The following is a 22,114-nucleotide window of genomic DNA, read 5'->3' on the forward strand; positions in this document are numbered from 1 at the left end:
AGCCTTCTGCGCCCCTCTACGACCCTCAGATCGAGATGGGCCAGGACCCCTGAGTTGCTCGGGCTCGGACCTGGACCTTCGTGGAATGAAGGATTTAAAGGCCGCTGAGCGCGCCCTTGCCTTCCTGTACTTCCCGACCACCATCTCGACGGAGGTACCAAAAAGCTCAGAAGGCGAGACCGGAGCATCGAGAAGAAACCCCTTTTTCTTCCTTCCCGATGTCAGCCAGGTTCACCCACAGATGTCTCTCCGTCACCACCATGGCCGCTATAGACCTGCCCATGGCGGAGGCGGCCTGCTTGGTAGCTCGGAGAGAGAGGTCTGTGGTGCGGCGCAGCTCGGCTACCTGGTCAGGTGAAAGGCCCTCACCTGTAACCAGGTCCTTCAGCAGGTCAGCCTGGTAGGCCTGGAGCACCGCCATCGTGTGCAGTGAAGCCACAGCCTGACCAGCTGCCGCGTATGACCTGCCATTTAAGCGGGATGTATCTTGGAGGGGCTTAGATGGCAAAGCGGGAGATTTAAGAAAGGACGTTTGCCCCACAGAGAGATAGCAAGCCTCTCTTCTACAGGGGGCATCCTCTCATAGCCGTTCTCATGCAAGCCCTCGATATTAGCATAGCTCGTATGCTGAAACCGGTGGATGCGAGAGGAAAACGGCCTCTTCCATTCCTTTTCGACTTCTGCATGTAAGTCAGGCAAGAATGGAAGGCTCACCTGGGCTGGAGGGCTATGGTCAGACAAGTACCGCTCAGCTTTCTTTTTTTTTTTTTTCTTCGAGGCGACCTCGGGGCGGCACCTTACTGGCACGCTTCCATGGCAAATCTAATTTTGCCGTGGCGCGATCCATAACCTCTAACAGCTCCTCATACGCGGGACAGGAGGATTGAGAAGGCTCAGCCTCAGCTTCTTCACCACTCTCAGACATCTCCTGCTCTTCCTGGGTAGAACCCAGCAGAGCACCAACTTCAGTGTCAGAATGGGTTAATGATACCACATCTGCCTCCCGAAGTTCGCTCTCGTTCGCCGCCGGAGAGTGTGAAAGGGAAGGTCCCTCTCTACACTCCTCAGCGAGATCCATTTGTGATCCCCACGAGCTCATTCTCCTCCTTGCCTCGGCAACGGCGGGACCTGAGCCGCGGGATCCAGATGGCTGTCCCTCTTTCCTCGAAAAGAGAGACAAACGAGAGTGGAGCTTTCTCAGAGAGAAACGCTCGCAGTGCACGCAGACCGCCCCCTCAAGGACATCGCGCGCGTGCTCTTCGCCCAAACAAGAGACGCAAAGAGTGTGTGTGTCATCGGGTGTCAGATAACGCTGACACAGATGCACACACTGTCTAAACGCCTTGCTAGTGGAAGCCATGATGAAAACAGTAATAGATTGCTCTTACCGTTTTGGTAGTTTCTCAGATGCACGCTTCAAACAGAACAGTCAACTGAAGACGAAGAAGATAGTGACGGGTCCTACGGGCGCGTATTTATAGTCGCGCTGGTAGTGACGTCAGAGGCTGTCACCGGCCAACACGTTGGCGTTTTTCAAAGTATGCATTAGACACGGGTCACGACGAGGTGTTCCCCATAGTGTCCCCTCAGAGGACGCAGTTCGAAGTTCCCTTGAAAGGGAACCACCATTATGCTAATATTCAAAAGTTTGGGATCAGTAAGTGAGATTAATGTTTTTGTTCAGCAAGGATGCATTAAAAATTGACAAAAAGTAAGGCTAAATTTAATTTCTATAAATTTCTATGCATTTTCGATTTTCAAATAGATGCTGTGCTTTTGAACCTTCTATTCATCAAAGAATCCTGAGAGAAATGTATCGTGATTTAAAATAGAAAAGAGTTCTTTTAAATTTTAATACTATTACAAAATATTAAAGTTTTAAAGTATTTCTGAGCAAATAAATGCAGCCTTGGTGAACATAAGAGACTTTTTTTTTTAAAAACATGAAAAAAAACTTACCGACCCCAAAATTTTGAACAGTACCGTATGTTTTGGATTTAGATAGCATCATAGCATTACAGTAACACCCTGTCCTAACTACATGTGCCACTACGCTGTGACGTGATAAAAGGTATCTTTTCTATGTTAATTGTCCTATGAGTTTTTGTCCTAACCAGCTGCGACAGCGACACACGAAGCTGAAAGCCAGACTCCAGCTCTAGGGTGACAGACTCGTCACTCCGCTTAAGGAAAAGAAGAAATCACAGAAGATCAAAAAAAAAATTTGCTTTAGGGCACTGTCAAAAGCTAGTGTAGAAAGCCAAGATTGAATAGAGCTGGGGGGTGTGACTTAATAATGACTTAAAGCAACAGTTCACCCAAAAATGAAAAATCTGTCATCATTCACTCATCCTCATGTCATTTCAAACCTGTATGATTTTCTTTATTCTGTGGAAGACAAAAGAAAGTATTTTATTTTTCTAGGTAGATTTTTTTTTCTTTATTGTTATTTTGGACCCCACTGACTTCTATTGTAAGGATGAAAACAATTATTGTTCTTCAACTATTGTATGTTTAACAAAAGGCAGACAATCATACAGGTCTGTATCAACACGAGAATGAGTAAATAAATTATTTTGGGGTTAACAATCCCAGCTTTAGGCTGAAAATAAACCTGGAATATTCCTTTAAGCCAGTTTCTGTGACTAAGCCCATCTGAGATCCATTCAGAGTCTGTGGAGAGCTGGGAGGACTGCTGTAATGTTGAGTCCACCGATGAGAGAGTCCATCATGGGCGTAAGCCAATAACGCCCCACAGCCATCAATCTCCCTCCAGCTCGGATATCACACTACACCACAGCTGCAGGCACACCAGAGATGGATGAGTCTGCTGTCTGCGCCACAGCGCCCTCATCTTCTCTGATTTACATAAGCATTGATCGCATAACGGCCTACCACTTACACGGTGTGTGTGAGTGCTGGCCGCAGCAGTGGACATTCAGTATAAACAAGCAAATAAATCCCTGCACCTGAGATGAGCTATGCAGATGCTATGGTGATGAAACTGCATTTCTGCTCCAAGAGCAATAATGTAGAGCATCCAGTGCAGCTTCAGAGGCCCATTAATAAGGATGCAGCGAGAAAGAGTCCATTGAGTCCCTAATGAATCCACAAATAGCACATATTTTTCTATAATGGCGCTAAACCACACATTTATCTGTTCATGGCAACATACAGACGCTACTTTCCACTGCCAATTTTCAACTTGAATTGCAAATTACATTACATAAATCACAACTGTAATATTGTTGCACTGTTTGTCTTTTGCTTGGCTGACTAGCTTTAAGCTAATTTACACATAATACAATAATTTTACCTTCACATCCATGTTTATTTGTCAGTTTTAATTACAGATTACTAATACTGTATCTAATTAAGATTTTTTTGAAAGAAATCTGTAATATGCTTACCATTATAAATAATTGAGCATTAAAAATGTATGTTTTTTATAATAACTGAGCAACAATCAGCAAATAAGAGTGATTTATGTAAATTATGTTACACTGAAAATTTAGCTTTGCCATCACAATTTTTTTGTAAATAATATCTAAAAATATAAAACAGTCATCTTAAATTGTAATAATATTTCACATTTTTACTGTATTTACTGTATTTTTTATAAAAAAATAAGTATAGCCTTAGTGAGTAAAGAGACTCTTAATTATTAAAAAATGAATTATAATTGTGAAGCTAAATACAGGTGCAATAAATGAAATCATTTAAACAATGAAGTACAAATGTGTTTTGGATGCAATTTAACTCTCTTGCATAAGAAAGTAATGACATGGAGTTGCTTTATTAGACCTGATTCTGAGGCCTGAATTGCTGCGGTAGAGGTATTCAATAACCAACGAGCATCTTGTTGCTCTAGCGATGGTGACACCATGGTGTTGCTGTGGTAACGTGAGTAACCGAGCGAGTGCGGTGGGGGAGGGATGCTTAAAATGGACAGGCAGGGAACACCACAGAACATGTGACCTGCAGCACTCTACATTAATGCTTTAAATGGGTGTGAGAGCGGCTACTGTACAGACACACCAAAGTGGCTTCAACTAATCTCTGACCACAACAGAGATGTTGAGTCACCTGGAGATTGTGGCTATTAGGCCAGAGCGGTCCACTCTTTAGTGGCACATTGGCCATGTGGCTCAGCTAATGGAGAGTTAATGGGAAAATAAGAAGCTGACCGAAGCCCTGAAGCATCCACCCAAACCATTCCTCATTTAGAGTGCTACAGAGCCAGTCTTCGGTTTAAAGCCCAACGAAGCAGCAAATCATGCCTCTCCACACACCAGATGAGAACTGCTTCCTGCTTTCATCATCGTCTGAACAGCTTATCAGTCATAAAGCATTGCTTATATCACTAATATTATCAGATCCAGTTTATGGCTCTCTGTCTTTTAGCATCTCTACCTACAGTTCATATTAATAGCCAGAATAAGAGGCAGTTAAAAGAATGTAATTTTTCAATGTTTTCTCCTATTGCAGTTTAAAATACACAGACAAAACATTGCCTTTGAAGTGGTCTGAGAGTGAATCGTGATAAATATTGACTTTTAGTTAAACCAATGTCATGAATTTAGAGTGTGAGTTTTGCAGTTGGTACTATAAAGTGTTGTTCACGAAGAGAATAACTATAACTATAACTATACAAAGATTCAAAAATCATTCTAATAGAATTCCAAAACCCCAGCTACTGTATGACTATAACAACACAGAGGAACTATACCATTGTAATCTCTTTCAGATTTTTTTTGTAAACTTTGTAAATTGTAAATCTGCAAACTTCCATAAATTAATTCATCAGATTTTATAAAGTTTCAAGTTTACTTTATTTATATAGCACATTTAAAACAGCCACAAGACTGACAAAAGTGCTTTAGAGTAAGAAACAACGTCATAAAATTAGGAATACAAAACTGCAACCAGAAAGGAAAAAAAAAAAAAAAAGTTAGTTTTTAAAAGAGACTTAAAAATAGTCAGGCTGGGGGCCATTCTGATCTCAACCGGCGAGTCATTCCAAAGGTGAGGCCCAATTACTAAGAAGGCACGGTCACCTCTATGCTTGAGACTGGAATGCAGAATTAAAAGAAGGTTCTGGTCACAAAATCTTAGACTTCTCAAAGGGGTATACTGATGCAGCAATTCAGATAAATATATGGGTGCTTAATTGTGCAGAGATTTAAAAACAAATATTAAGACTTTAAAATATATTCTAAATTGAACAGGCAGCCAATGAAGGGCCTTCAAGGGCGGGGTGACCTGATTCCTTTTTTTCCTTTTTTAAAGGAATCTAGAGGCAGGGTTCTGGAACAATTGAAGATGGGCAATTTGAGCTTTGGAGATGCCACAGTATAAAAAGTTACAATAATCAAGATGCGATGTAATAAAAACATGAAAAGCAATCTCCAAAGTCTTATCAGTGAGAAAGTGCTTAATTTTTGCAAGTGTACGGAGCTTATTAAAACTAGATACAATCACAGTCTACATTTGTTTACGGAGTTTTAGTGAGTCATCTAAAAGAAAATCCAGATTCTGTACCTGCGAGGATCTAAAAGCTGATAAAGGTCCTAGGTCAAGATTGAAGTCCTTCATATTTTCTGATGGACCGAAAATGATCACTTCCTTTTTTCTTCATTTAAGGATAAGAAATTTTGAGATAGCCAGGATTTAACCTCGTCTAAGCAAGATGAGAGAGCAGTCCTGGCCAGTGGATCATTCTTCTTAAAAGGTAAATAGATTTGCATGTCGTCGGCATAAAAATAAAACGACACCCTGTGTTTTCTGAAAATGGAGCCCAGAGGTCATATACAACGAAAAAGAAGTGGAGGCCAAAATAGAGCCTTGCAGAACGCCACAGAGGAGAGAAAAATTATCCTAGCCTAACCACTTATTTCCTGTCAGATAAAAATGACTGGAACCACTTTAGAACTGTGCTGGAGAGACCCACCCAAGATTCTAGTCTATTGATTAATATAGAATGGTTAATAATCTCAAAGGCTGCTGATAAATAAAAAAACGAGGATAACAGAATCATTCATATCAGTACTGTCAGAAGGGCAGATTCAGTGCTGTGGGCAGCCTTAAAATCATATTGAAAGTGCTCAAACAGACTATTTAAAGCAGGAAAAAACTGAAGTTGGGAAAAACACAATCTTTTCCAAAACCTTAGAAATAAATGGTAAAACAGAGATAGGGCGATCATTTTTTAAAACCGAAATGTTGAGTGAAGGCTTCTTGAGGAAAGGTGTGACAGTAACCACTTTCAGATTAGCAGGAACCACCCCAGCTGAGAGACACTTATTAAAAAAAGAACTAGGCCCGGTCCAACCGAATCAACAATTTGCTTTAAAAATCTAGGATGGATGGCATCATATGAAGGAGAGGATGGTTTCAACTCAAGAAAATGTTTATCTTTATCTTTAAGTGACTGAAGGGAAACAGGATCAAAAACATCCGGCGAGGGGAGAGGCAACTCAATAGAAGAAGTATAAGCTACCGGTCCTAGTTACTTTGTACTTAAAAAAAACCTTGACAAGCTTTCAAAAAGAGTGGCAGAGGCAACAGACACAGTATTTACCAGGGGACTAATAACAGAATTGATAACAGAAAACAAAATCTTAGGTCTGGACTGGAAAATTAGAAAAATAAGTTGCTTTATCCAATTTGGCGGCACTCTGATAAGCCAATAAACTGTCTTTGAACAACTGTAGTGAAATGTGTAAATTGTCCTTTTTCCACTTACGCTCAGCCTTTCTACATGTTTGCATTAGCAGCCGAGTCTCAGCAGTATGCCACAATTCAGATTTAGGCTTAGAGTCTTTAAAGGAGCAGTCTCATTCTTTACATCGAGCCAGACACTATTTAACAGACTGAGCTTTGAGTTTGTCCACATCGAAGTCCGATCTGAGTCAAGGAGTAAATGAGAGCAGGACAGAAAAATTACACCAAATTGAGGAGAGTAAATCCGAGACAGTGATGGTGCTTTAGTAGAAACTTGAGAAAGACTAGGAAGAGACATGGAAAATAAATTAGGCTTATGATCAGACAGCATATAATCCGAAACAGTAATATCAGTAATATCAACCCCATAAGAAGGAACAATGTCCAGAGTATGACCGTGGATATGAGTGGGGCCTTTAACCCACTGTATCACCCACTATACAAAGCGATACAATTTAGTGACAATGTTACCAGTGAAGTCAGTGAATTGCTGTAGAAAGTCCTTAACTGAATGTGGAGAACGGTAGACCACCCCAAAGCAGACAGGACCGTTCCAGTCTAGATGGAGAAGTTGGGCTTCGAAGCTGGTACAGATATTCACAGGGATGGAGCGACATTGCGCACGGTGAGATTTTTCCATAAGTCACTAACCCACCCCCTCTTCAATTTTGGCGAGGGGAGTTAAAAATGTACAGTCAACCGGGACCAATTCAGAAAAAGGTATAAGATCGCCATCCTTAATACCGGATTCAGTTATAAACATAAAATCCAAATTTTGCAAAGAAGTCATTCACCAGAAAAGTCTTATTCACCACTGAAGGAGCATTGATTAAAACCATATTGGGTGGACCAACAGTGCCAGGGGAGAGTGACACTCTGCACAGCGGACACAGCACACCATGAGCCGTTCCAATTCACCGGAGATAGTAGCCAATCCGAGAAAAGGCCAACCCAAGGACGGAGGGCAGGAACAGGGGAAGAACAGGTCGAAGCCACCAGTGAGCCTGATCCAAGAGCATTTTGAGAAAAGGGCTTGAAATACAGCCTGCATGGAGATGGGCTTTCAGCTTGACTGCAAGTCCTCCCCAAGAACCGCATCTCCTCCTGCGCTTCCTCCATGGATTATTAAGAGACCAGCGGTAAATGCACGCCAGAATGTCCATTGTAAAACAAACTCCACATCTGAAAAATGCTGACCGAAAATCCAAAAGAGACTAGAGATCATAAACCACAAGGGCGTCACTGTTTGATTACCAAACAAACAACCAAACTATCAGACAAGAGAGCAGCAGGTGGCATGGCGACACTGGCATCATCTGTATAAGTGTGTGTGTTTTTTGGTTAGTAAAAGCTACATTACTAACTAAAACAGTCAAAAACATAAGCTATATTCCTTTTGACTAAGATTAGCCTATAGCCCAAATGGCCTAGATGATGTCAGTTGACAAGAAAGTAATTCCACAAATGTAGTTTACTAAATGAAAAGATTACAAAAAAAGATTAATAATTTCTATGGAATAACACACATAATTTGTGCACAATAAAAAGTCAGACCTGGTGATTTCAGCCTGCTGCTGTAGCTGTTCTTGAACCTTGCGGCAGATCTCACTCGCCGTGGTGTTCACCTTGCCAATCTTGGTGAAGAGGGCGGCAATCTTATCGCTGCGGAGGAATCCCGCCGCTCTTCGCTTCAACAGGTGGCTTAAGCAAGCCTCAATGGAGCCTGCAGAAACAGAGGGAGGAGTTGACAAGCAAAGATCAAACACTGAATAAACTTAAGCAATTTGCATCTCATTATTTTCAACTGCTTTATGAATTCCTTTAATAACAGCCATTTGTTCTCACATGTCAAATTTTCAATTCCATTTCTTTCGCAGGAGGCTTTACTATAGATGAACTTGCACAATGCAAGGGAAAATCCTATTGCAGAAGTAATTGTGTTCTGCCTCATACTTCTCATTTTCCTTTCGTGAGGTAAACAGGCATGACAGAAGCGCAAATGCAACTGGGAAAAAAATTACCGCTGGTTCCTGAAGCACAGTTAAATATTTCAGTAATTCAGAGTCAGGGCGAGCTACCTGTTACTGCTCCTGCTTCTGCTAGGATTTAGTCCCCTCAAGCGCTGTGTGCTCACTTCAAAAACAAATAAACAACGACAACAGTTCCCCAGTCCCCTAATCTCACCAATGAAGAATAGAGCAGATGTTCATATTGCTGTAAAAGGACGACTAATGCATGCGTCCATCTTTGTTGACAAGTAGCCAAGTGCACATGCGCCAAGAACAACAAAAATTAAGATAAATGAAGAAACCTTCACGGCAAATGAAATCAAGATTATTTTTTACATGATTGCAATGAAAGGCTAGTTATGAGATTTGCATTTGCCATGACAACTAAGTCTACCTGTCGACTCGCCACATGATTGATGCTATCAATATCTGAGCATGTCACATTATCTACAGCATTTGTGAAAGCAATCAGATGTTTATGGTGGTAATAGCATTTTTATTGCTTGGTTTGTGCCACCCGGGGCAGCGGCTTAAACGTTCTCAGCTTCAAGTTTTTCCTGTTAAGAGCCTGTTTGATAAATTTAGAAAGTTAAATTGCACATTGAAGAAGGGAAAATGGGTATTGCATTGGTCTACAGTAGTTGACATCCAAGGGCATTGAGAGCCTGGTGCAATTCAACCACTATTCCATTGGTAGAGTTTTCTAGTAGATGTTTTTTGAATAAGACGTTTAACGTATAAGAGAGCCGAAGTTGTGCAGCCTTGCAGAAGGAGACCTGATCAACAAGCTGCAAATATGTTGCTAATCTACACCTCTAATTTCAGAACATACAAGAAGATGAATCATCTAAGTGGCTGCTGAGTGCTTCCCCCTTGAGAACCCAGCACGATAACTGTCTTCTCCCAAAAGCAGCTCTGATTAGAACAGTAATGCCCTGATAGACACTAACAGAAATGGCACTTCCTGTGTTTCTTGGAACCATCATCCATTGAGCATCAAACGTGCAGACAAAGTGCTGAATGCTCCTGGAGATGTATTTACATAATCTCTTGGTCCCTGCTGCTTTAAGCGCCTCCTCCATGCATCCATACACCCACAAGCTGCTCTGGTCTCAAGCTCACGACACACATTTGAATGCATACGACTGTATCAGGGAAAATGCATATGCATATAAATAAACTCTTAAAACACACTTTACACATTTTCACTATTTCATTTCTCCTTTACTAATGTCCGGCTCCAAAAAATGTCAGACTGCTTTGTCTTCCTAATGCTAATCTCATATTATAAGTATTGTCAAATGACTTACATATTGTTGCTCTTTGTTGGCTTGATTGCTTTTATTGTCCTCATTTGTAAGTCACTTTGGATAAAAGCATATGCTAAATGATTAAATGCAAACATAAATGCAATGATTGTAATAAGAAATGTATCTTGAGTAGCCTACTAAATTGGCATATTAAAATGATTTCTGAAGGATCATGTGAAAATGAAGCCTGGAGTAATGCTGCAAAATTTAGCTTTGCTATCACAAGAATAAGTTTTATTTTAAAATATATTATACTAGAAAACAGTCATTTTAAATGACTGTATTTTTGACCATATGCTGTATTTTTGAATTACCGACCCCACACTTTTGAATGGTAGAGTATATAAAATATAACAAATCAACCAAAAGTTGAAGAAACATCCAAATAGATTCTGGATGGATGCATTGATTCATAGAAACAATGCATACGGGAGATCAGTATCCCATCACAGATTCATTAAAAGGCTTCATATGATTCAACTATAACATCCTCTGTCCAATAAGAACAGCACTGAGAACAGGATCTGACAAACCACATTTGGATTTAATAAGCAAAGGAATTAGACATATAACCACTATAAATAATGCTGTTTTACATCTTTCATTAACATTAATGACCAAAAGCCTCCTGTGTTCTTTTAGTCATAGAAGCTGAAGCATGTAATTTTTAAATACTTACTTCCATCCCAGTTTATACAACTACAGTACATGTAAGCTATTGATAGGTTACTTTTCTTCAAGACAAATTACAAAGCAGTTAGTTCATAGATCAACATTGGCATGTTAGAGAAGAAGATCTAATTATGCTAGAAGCACAATTAACCATAAGACAGAGCATGTCAATAGAATACAGGAGAGCACATCATCAAAAAGCCATAGTATTGATCCACATCACAGTATTGAGTTCAGCTTTTGAGATGTTATGACATCACACACGTGAACGCGCTCACAAGCGACTATGTACATTGATCGATGGCTGTAATCTGAGCTACTATCATCTCTGTGAGAGGTGGGGGGCTGGATGCCGGCAGCTGGGTGCGATCGCTGCCGTCTGTAGGGAAACACACCTGTGACTGTGCAGTCAAGCTGTGAGTCACAGTAACAGACAGTAATGAACTGCATTACTGAGGTACTCGGCAGCTACACAGAGCGTGGGCGACAGGGGGACGCGGGGGGCTTGAGAAAGAGTTGGATGACCATAGGAAAAAAAAAAGATTAGACAAGGGCAGAGGGCAGGCCAGGAGAAAGCCAGAGTTAAAGTGACGAAGAGTGAAAAAACAAGAGGGGAGAGAGCGTGAGAGAAACTACAGACCCAAAAAAAGAGATTAAAAAAGTAGAATAAAAGCGGAGAAAGACAATGGCAGAGGCTCAGTGACTCATCGGTCTCTGGCATAAAGAGGGTTTAGCACTGCTGTACTTATTAATCAGCCTGATCTTTGTCCCTCAGTATGGACTCAGGCTGTGTCCTCAAGCACCGGCCTTACGGAAAACAGCGTGTTCACAGACACATCTAAATACCAATTGCAACCGGTGAAGATGAGATTTTCCACTGGACGGCACTATATAGAACTGATCATTTCCATAGGAAAGTGTTGGTTTAGAAAGTGTGTAAGAGTATGCAATTCAATACGATTCAGTTAAATTACTTTGATTCAATTCAACTAATTAGGATGAATTATTGAGTGAAATATTTGTGTTGTTATTGTTAACTAAAACTATTTTTTTTTTTAAATCAGTCATTTAAATAAAACGGAAATAAGATAAAATGTAAATATTTTATTAAAAAACAAATTTAAAAAATGAGAATTCGAAATTTTCCATTGGTAACTATCTAAAATAAAAGTTGTTTTAGTTGATGTACTAAAACTAAAATTGAAATACGAATAAATTAGCTAGCTAGAAATTTTGAAAACTAATAAAAAAGCACATCACAAAGTTACTCAAACCTAAATTACAATTTAAATGAAAACTTAAAAACCTTCAAAATATGAATTACTACTACAGGATATAAATGATATTTAAAATAACACTTATTTACTCATCCTTATGTTGTTCAAAATCCATTTGCTGTTATTTGTTTCTGACAGGAATGACAACGAGGCTATAAGGGATGGCAGTGCAGTGTGTTCAGGGGTTGTTTAATAACATACCGATGGTTAAGCTGATGAAACATCTTTCTGATGTCATAAAACAGCTTTGAAAGTTGTGAAAATTACGTGATCTAGGACTTTTATATAGTATGTGCCACTGTAAAGGCTGCGTGTCTATCCCTTAGCATCATTTTCATCCAGATGCAATTCAGTATGGTGTCTGGTTAAGGTTTATGGTGTTCTAGCTGTAATGACAAGTCACACTTTCAATTGAACGACATTGTAGAGGAGAATTTTCTCCAAAAGGGAAATATTATTTGTCAACAACGATGTAAATTTCAGTCTGTTTATTATTCAAAGCTCTTGTATGGCTTCAGGACACTTCTGGTTATATAGACAGCTCGGATGATGTGTGGAGCTTTTTGGTCCTTTATGGATCTTGACAGCGTTGGAACTGTTGTTGTTTCAAAAAGAAGGTAAAGACAGAATCTTCTTCATGATGACAAACCATCATGCTCTATAGATGTTGCACTCAAATAATTTTTTTTTTGTTTTATTTTTTTTTAAGTAGAACTGGCACCACCAGCACCCAGAGAAGTGTCATGCTATTTCAGTGAAGTGAGAATGAGCTGAGTTTAAACAGTTAGACACCTCTATTATTAATAGATGCAATCCATAGTTTTTGTGAAAGGAGTCAAGTGTGAACACAGCTCTTTCCTGTCACCAGGAAGCCTTGCAAGATGGCAGTCCACACACACACACACACACACACACTACAACAACCCAGCATGAAAGAATCAGACAATTATATATGATGCACACACCTGTTTAAGATGCATTCACCCCATTCCTGCTTTCAAGAAATAATTTCAATTTGGCACTGTTTCTTGGTCCTTGAATAAACAAATTTGTTAAAACAAATCATCTGACGTCAGATATTTTTCCAGTGACACTCAAGATGTTCTTTGGATCTCAAATCATGCTGGAGAGAATAATCATCAGGTTTGACCAGTGTTGGGAAGGTTACTTTGGAAATGTAATAGGTTACAGATTACAAGTTACCCTGTTTAAAATGTAATAGTAGTGTAACTTTTTCAATTACTTTATTAAAGTAATGTAACTAATTACTTTTGAGTACTTTTTGATTACTTTTCTAAATTTGTGAAAATTAAAGAATAATAAATAAAAGCATATACATCAACTTAAATACAGTTATCTAATAAGCATGTGACGTATTCTGTGTAATAAACTCCTGAAACATTGGTGTTTTTTTTTAAACTGCTGTCTCTGTATATGATGATAGTTTTCTCAAAATAAGTAAAATGCACATGAAGTGACACAGAGCAGTTCTAGAAATTATGTTTATGTGCTCGTGTACTCATATACTGAGGCGGCAGAGGTTGAAAACACTGCAAGCTTCAGTAGGCCTATGTGTAGTAAATGAAACCATGTCTTTGCCATTAATTTACAGGAGGGGCGGACTGGGAAAAAAATTCAAACTCATACAAACAAATTCATGGACAAAACTATTTTTTGTATGGACCTGACATAAAAAAGGTTTAAATCTTTAATTTGGGGACATGCAAAATAATTAAAAGTTCTCTCCTGAACTGCACCTTCACTTCCATTTTTCTCTTCAGTCTCTTTATTCTGCCCTGTTATCCATCTCTCTCTTGACTTTAATATACTCAAGATTGAACAAAACTATACTTTACAATACAATACTCTACAATACTACAATATCTTTATAGAAAAATCCTAATACTGTACACGAGTCATATTTTTCCCTTACAAAAAATTACCATGCTTTTATTAGCCTATTTAAAGGTAAAATAACCTTTTTTTTTTTGCAAATGGATTTGTATTTATTTTTAAATAAATACATTTGTAAAATAATTTTACATTTTTGGTTATCACAGTTAAACAATAGTAACCATTTTCTCTGGATTTATAGTTAAATATTAAAATGTTAATTTTCGTAAGGGTTGTGTTGTTGTCTGTCGTAGCTCCCCCTAAACCTATAAAAAAATTGGAATTTTTTTTCAGCTAAATTACTACTATAACATTACAACTGATAATAATGATGTCCTTTATATAGTATTTTGAGTGATGACTGGTGAGCAACGTGCTGCTGCTTGATTAAATAAATAAAAAAACAAAGACAAAAAAGCATCTTTACAGATGAAACTGACCCGAAACCCTGAACAGGAGTTCTGCTTCTCTGCTCCAGCAGTCCACTCTATTCTCTCTCTCTCTCTCTCTCTCTCTCTCTCTCTCTCTCTCTCGCATTGATTACTCTGAGTCTGATCCAAACCGTTTGGCGGAGGCGCGGAGAGCGCGCGAGTCATGACTAACAATTCATGATTTATTAGAGATTTAATTATCAAATGGCGGATTCGCAAATGATCGCTTTAGTACATTCGGCAGGCAATTATACAATAATGATATTAAATAGTGGGGCAAAATCGGCTGCCAGGCCACCGGGAATTGACCCGGTTCTCCCGGTGTCAAGTCCGCACCTGATTTCCACAGACACGCAGAATGTGCAAGTCATATATTGCATTTTTGGGGCTTTTTATTCACAGACACTAGTCGATGTCATGTTTTGATTCAAGTGTACTGACCTACTTTTGATTTAGTCATCCAAAATGTGGCATATTCCGTCCGCGTTAGGCATTCCATTTTTATGACTGGATTCTACGAACCAGACTGTATTTCCGCATCCTGGAAATTATTAGGGCGGTATGTCTCAGAATAGTCAGTGCAATTTGGGAAAGAAATCAGTTAAATCTGTATGTGGATGTGTGTAAATATTCAAATGTAATCCCCTTTGTAATCGTAAAAAATTTAATAAGTAACTGTAATTTAATTACTCATTTTTCTTAGTAACTGTAACTAATTACAGTTACAATAATTTTGTAATTAAATTACGTAACGCCGTTACATGTAACTAGTTACTCCCCAACACCGGGTTTGACATAAATTTGTTGGAATCATGCTGCTAATAATGCTTAAAAAATTGATGAACCAAATGCTAAAATATTAAATAGTTTTAGTTTTTTCTTCAACTTTTAATCAAAATTGTTTTGTTGCTGCTAATATATTCTGTGCAATATATATACAGAACAGCCCAAAAGTGTGGACACACCTTCTCATTCAAAGAGTTTTCTTTATTTTCATGACTATGAAAATTGTAGAGTCACACTGAAGGCATCAAGGGCTATTTGACCAAGAAGGAGAGAGATGGGGTGCTGCGCCAGATGACCTGGCCTCCACAGTCACCGGACCTGAACCCAATCGAGATGGTTTAGGGGTGAGCTGGACCGCAGACAGAAGGCAAAAGGGCCAACAAGTGCTAAGCATCTCTCGGGGAACTCCTTCAAGACTGTTGGAAGACCCTTTCAGGTGACTACCTCTTGAAGCTCATCAAGAGAATGCCAAGAGTGTGCAAAGAAGTAATCAAAGCAAAAGGTGGCTACTTTGAAGAACCTAGAATATGACATATTTTTGTTTGTTTCACACTTTTTTTGTTATGTATATAATTCCATATATAATTCCACATGTGTTAATTCATAGTTTTGATGCCTTCAGTGTGAATCTACAATTTACATAGTCATGAAAATAAAGATAACTCTTGAATGAGGTGTGTCCAAACTTTTGGTCTGTACTGTATATATATATATATATATATATATATATATATATATATATATATATATATATTGTGGTCACAGACATTTGCATGCATGCTTACATAAATTTAATATAAACTTGTTACTGATGTATAAATAAACATGCTAACACTTTAAATCTGACAGTGATACTATTCAAATGTGCCTCAATTTCCAATGGCCTATGAGGTCATCCACTCACACCAGGTGATTAAATATTGATTTACTCTAACAGTCCATCAGTCCAGCAATCTCGGTGGTGGTGATCAGAAGCTTGAGTTTGATCTAATCTCTATCTCTGAACAGAAATCAATCTGCTTGCACCTCCCTCCATGCACTGTGTGAAAGAGAGAGTTTACTTCATCAACACTCTCTTTGTCTAAGCACCTTCACTCAGCTGAGAGATGCGCAGCACTCAGCCGCAGCTGCTGACACTATGGAGAAGAGCAGAGCGGTCACCAAACACCTGTCCCAGAGACGAGAAAACATGACAATGCTGGTATTCACTTGATAGAAACACCCACAGAGACACATAGAGAGAGCATTTCGATTCTGCTGTCAGAGATAGCGATGTGGTTTAGGGTAAATATTAAAAAACAAGTGCAAGTAGACTTTTTGTTACTCACGGAAACTGACACTCAATATTCATTTTAGACAGGGATTCACAATATGATGAGAGAGTTTTCTACCATAAGTGGAACCTCTCCATTATAGAGTCATAACAAACTCACACCTGCCCTCATCTCTTCTCTTCAATCTATTATTCAGAACAGCATTTTATATATAAACACCATGAAAAGCATGATGGGTTGACGATTCAGATCAACGAGGGCCCATATTGACTTTCAAATTTTCAAAGTCTATTCTACAGTATGTGATAACTATTCACAGTCAACAGCCTTTGAAGTGGAATATACCTCTTCATGCTCCCAAAATTAAATCGAAAGCATTTTAGACAAATATTTCAGTGCACCCCATCAAATATGGTGATGGAATAAGGGAAAAATGAACAAGAACAAGAGACAGTTCGATTTTCGTGCACTTTGGTTTTCACGCTCGACAGGAAATGGACATGTGCTAGGCCCTATCTTTTCTCAATCCCAAAAATGGTCTTTCCCACTGGGGAGTCACTCCTATGCATTACCTCTCTAACACCCAGCTCTAATTAATGAAACCACATCAACTAATCCAGTCCCAGCACAGAGACACTGAGAGAACAAGAACAATACAGCCCAAAGATTAACATCTTAAAGGATGTTGAGGAGCATCAGGAGTCATATCAGGGATCGAGGGATCTGATGAGGGTTAAGGGAAAACAGTGGAACATCTCAGGCTAACAAATTATTAGATGTAATGGACCCAGACCGTTTGAGAACCTGATTGTATTGTAATGAGTATGTTTTTGGTAAAGTGGTGTGTATTATGTTGTTTGTTTTGTGTGTGTTACTTTTCAGTTGTCTGGAAGTATAAGAATTATAAGTTCTGAAAGTTTTTATCTTTTCATTTTCTCCACAGGCACTTAAAAATTATTTAATAAATATGATTTCATGAACCAAACCAAACAAATCAATCAACAGTGAGAATCTGTGCAAAGGAAATAAGACTGTGGTGCAAGACAAAAAGTAAGAAATGGTGTTTTTCCTTATTGAAGGAATTAATTAATATTGTGAATGGGAAATGAAAACTACACTTCAATTTACTTACCTCACTTTTACCCAGACTTTCGAATACAACTGGAGTTATATTCAAAAAAATCTTGTGTGGGGGTAGGGGATGGGTGTTTTTAGCCCAAAAAAGTACATCCATCCATCATAAAAGGCCTTCTGAAGTGAATCGATCCATTAGTGTAAGAAAAATATCCGTATTTACAACTTTATAAATATTTTAAAAAATCTTGTGTGGGGGTAGGGGGTGGGTGTTTGTAGCCCAAAAAAGTACATCCATCCATCATAAAAGGCCTTCTGAAGTGAATCGATCCATTTGTGTAAGAAAATATCCATATTTACAATTTTATAAACTGTAATCCCTAGCTTCCGCTAACTGTCATATGCGCTTGTTCAGAGAGTGGTGTTCCAGTGGATGACATAGGGCGTAGCATAAGCTCCGGTGAGAATATGCTAGTCTTGCGAGAACCAAGTTTCCTTTCAGTCGGTCACTCTTGACGTCACGTCGTAAACCGTGCCTGTACTGTAGGTAATCGTCTGGCAAACGATGCTAATACGGCCTGTGGAGAAGCTGCCTCCACCTTACATGCTACGCCGTTACTCCAGGTTCTTCAGGCTAAGGCCCAGAGGGACCTGCATGAGGTTGGTCTCATCCCAGAAGTTCTCAAGAACTCTATTGACCTTGTGCTATGAGCGACAAAGGTTACTGTGTGGACTCTGGGCCATGCAATGTCCACTATGGTGGTCCAGGAGTGCCAAAACTGGCTGTGTCTGGTAAATATGTGGGACGCTGACAAAGTTCGGTTCGTTAAAGCACCTGTGGCCCAGACCGGCCTTTTCGGCGACACAGTTGAGAGCCTGGTCCAGCAGCTCTTGGCTGCAGAGAAGCAGACCGAGGTGCACACCCTTCCCATCCGCCAGCCGCAGCACCACAGCCTGTTTGTCGCCAAGGGCAGCCGCCAACGTCCACCGCCACTCCCGTGTCACATCCACACCCCACCCATCTGGGCCTCCGTCAAACCTGGCTGTGAGCAGATGACCAAGAGGCCCCAGAACGGGCAAGCCAGGGAAGGAAGAAGCTGCTCTTGGGGGTAAGCCGGATGGAGAATCTGGAAAATCTCTATGAGAGAGCAGGCTACGTGGACCAGACACAAAGCTTCAGGACCTCAGACCAGCTCTTTGTTTGTCACAGAGGCCGGCAGAAGGGGAATGCTGTCTCCAAGCAGAGGATGGCACACTGGATTGTGGATGCCATCACCCTGGCTTATCAGACACAGGGTGTGCCCGGCCCGTTCAGGCTGCAAGCTCACTCAACTAGAAGTGTTGCGCCCTCCTTGGCGATGGCTCGTGGTGCCTCATTGGCCTCATATCTGTAGAGCTGCAGGCTGGGTGACCCCTAACATGTTCGCTAGATTTTATAGCCTTCGTGTGGAGCTGGTATCCTCCTGTGATCTCACCTCAAATGGGTAGAAGCGCTGAGTGACCCAGTAGAGTAGACCCTGTTGAGCTCCTCCATCCCCTTGGCAGCCAGACTTGGTGGAGCGTCCGATGCCAGGCCCTCACTCGATGAATCCGCAAGAACCGGTAGAGTGCTGGGTTCCATATGTAGAGACTTAAGTGGATCCCATATGTGTAAAGTCCATGGTATAGCCTCAGACTCCGTGATTCCCCCTCAGACTTCTGCCAATTTTAAGAGGATTAAAAATCACCTCCACCTGTGTAATTGCTTGCGAAATCCCTTTGGGAAGGCTGGGTCTTCTGCAGCATTCCTGTTCCAAGTGGAGCGTGTAGGTTTTCCCAGTGTTATCCAGTCTTACCGAGTAGGTAGTGCCATAGTAGCTTGTGCTACACAAGTAGACTTCTTGTGCTGAGCCCTGGCCTACGCCAGAAAATAGGGGCACAGGTGGCTTTCACAGGACTCTAGAAGGGGCAGTCACTGTGTCCCTATGGTAGGGGACCCCGATTTTTCGATCTTCCGTTGAGAGTAAACGATAGATAGATAGATAGATAGATAGATAGATAGATAGATAGATAGAGCATTCACGCTCCACTTGGAACAGGAATGCTGCAGAAGACCCAGCCTTCCCAAAGGGATTTCGCAAGCAATTACACAGGTGGAGGTGATTTTTAATCCTCTTAAAATTGGCAGAAGTAGATAGATAGATAGATAGATAGATAGATAGATAGATAGATAGATAGATAGATAGATAGATAGATAGATAGATAGATAGATAGATAGATAGATAGATAGATAGATAGATAGATAGATAGATAGATAGATAGATAGATAGATAGATAGATAGATAGATAGGTAGGTAGGTAGGTAGGTACACTGATCATGACTGAACGTCCACTGGTGAAAATCAGCCACAAAGCCCAAAAGGCAACACATAAATAACATCCCATCTAGACTGCCAGTCATCAACAACAAAAACACCTCCATCAGAGCCACCCGAGACAGGTCTTCCCATCAACCCCAGTGAACAGCTCGTATGAGTCCATGTCATACAACATCAAGCATCTCTTAATGCAGCCTTGGGAATATGACGCTGGTCCTGTCCTCGTGAGCAAAGCGAACTGTACAACCACAGAGTAGTTCAAGCTGTGAAAGTCAGATGGCATCTGGTCCCCCGGAGCGCCGTCCCCTGCAGACAGCATCAAAACCAGAGCAAGGAGGGGGCCTGTGAGCTCCTCATCACCGTGGCAGGGATAATCTCATCGATTGTCAGCACCCCTGATGTAATTTATCAGCCTGGCACCTGTATTGCTGTCAGGAAGCAGGGATGGAGCATGAAGATATTCCAGGATGCACTTTTGCCACAAATCTGGAGGGCAATCAGTGGCCAAATCACCTGCTGTGGTCTCCTTCACAGTCACTTCAGGCCACAGCACATTGTCTTCAGAAATAACCCTAAAAGAATACCACCAGCTGAGGGGGGTTACATAACCATGTGTGTTTGTTTCAGCCAATTTGTGCGTAATAGCCTCTGACATGGCCAAATCCCTGTATAGAAACTGTGTTGTCATAGAGATAGACTGTAATTAGTGGAATACTAGAGACTCCAGCAGCATCTGTGGTCCCCTAAATGAACCCCACAACCACATATGTGGAAATACAGGACTGGCTGCCAAAATGAAAGCTAGATTAGTGTAGTGTCGGCCAATATTTAACCATTTTGCCATTGTTGTACCTTTAGGGGTACAACAGTTTTTCACTGGGACAGAACTTTTGAAGGGTCATTTTGTACCTTCTTTATCCCTGAAGGATGTATAATACAAAGTTGTCCCTTTGAGGGTAACAAGCTGTTGTAACCGTAAAGGTACAAGTTTTGCACATTTTTTTTTCCAAGAGTGCATGACCTCATACTGAATACCTAGTTGTCACGGTCACACATTCATATTAAACAATATATGAAACCTTAAAAACCAAACATTCCAGAAACATCAGTACTTTAGTCTTTTTGTCACAGAAGTTTAATAATTAGCGATCATTTTACAAAGCCAGCAACAATTTTTCAGTGCAGTCTTTTTGCAGTATTATATGTGGTCCACCAACAAATTTTTGTGGAGAAAAAGGTTTCATTGTCCCTCCAACAATAAAATTAATTCATTAAAAATAGAAAAAGTTACTTTTTCAGTGGCTTTGAAATTGCAAATATATAAAAATAAAACACTTTACCATATAACAGCATTTTGGTGAGCATAAGAGACTTCTTACAAAAACATTGTAAAAATCTTACCAACCTTATACTTTTGAACTGTAGTGTATGTAAATTAGGGATGCACTAATATTAAAATACCAAATCAACATTAAAATTATTATAATTATTCTGCTGATGAAAAACAGACATATATTTCGAGAATTTCAAAAGGTATACAAATAGGCTAATTGTATAATTAAATATCTAATATCAATTAATTAAAAATTCCCTAATATCGACCAGTAACCAATATAGTAGCATTACATTGTGTATTCCTAATTAAAACACATAAATATAGTTATGAGTGTTTGGTATATGATACCATACACATGTTGTTATAGGCCACGCCTAAAATGCAACACTCTTTATCCACAATACATGGTTCAAAAAAGACTTAAAATGTCTTGTTTTGGAATGTGACATGCCACATCTAAAAAAATGGATCATATCGTTGATAACTAAATTAACCGTTTCATCTACCAACATGATTGTCCCTGTGATTCAAACATGGACACAGAAGCTGTTTTAGATACAGATGCTATAAGTTTCTCTTAATCAATTGTGTTCTATATTCACAACTCATGCCCATTCATAAAATAGCTCTGCTCCATCTGCTTCTTAAATTATAATATCTATGACTTTTCCTACTGAATTTAACTGTTGATTTTGAGTCAATACAGTAGCAACCAATCTGGAATAGTTACTACCTGTTATACATTTGACTTGGCCATATCTGAGCGAACAGCTGTGTGCTTCACAAATAAAGCCTGCTCAGTCTAATTTGAATTTTGGTCTCGAGAAAGACTCATTCGCAAGATGCTTCATCGTGAGCATCAGCTGAGGGATGCTGGGTAAACAGACATGACTCACAACTCTATTCATTCACTCATTAACATCCAATTATCTCACAGTGGCACAGGTGTTCGAGAGAGTATCAGCAAACTTC

General features: G+C 39.8%; 1 protein-coding gene across 2 annotated transcripts in view; it reads right to left on the minus strand.

Annotated features, from left to right (window-relative positions):
* The window catches only part of LOC132122787 (small G protein signaling modulator 2-like), a 52,896-nt gene that overhangs the window by 21,094 nt on the left and 9,688 nt on the right, over positions 1-22,114 (minus strand). For both annotated transcript variants that reach the window (XM_059533201.1, XM_059533200.1), the window contains exon 3: positions 8,278-8,446. In XM_059533201.1, the coding sequence (XP_059389184.1) occupies positions 8,278-8,446 (169 nt within the window). The remainder of the gene's footprint in view (positions 1-8,277; positions 8,447-22,114) is intronic.

This window comes from Carassius carassius, chromosome 41, assembly GCF_963082965.1.
Source record: "Carassius carassius chromosome 41, fCarCar2.1, whole genome shotgun sequence".
In the NCBI taxonomy this organism is placed as follows: domain Eukaryota; kingdom Metazoa; phylum Chordata; class Actinopteri; order Cypriniformes; family Cyprinidae; genus Carassius; species Carassius carassius.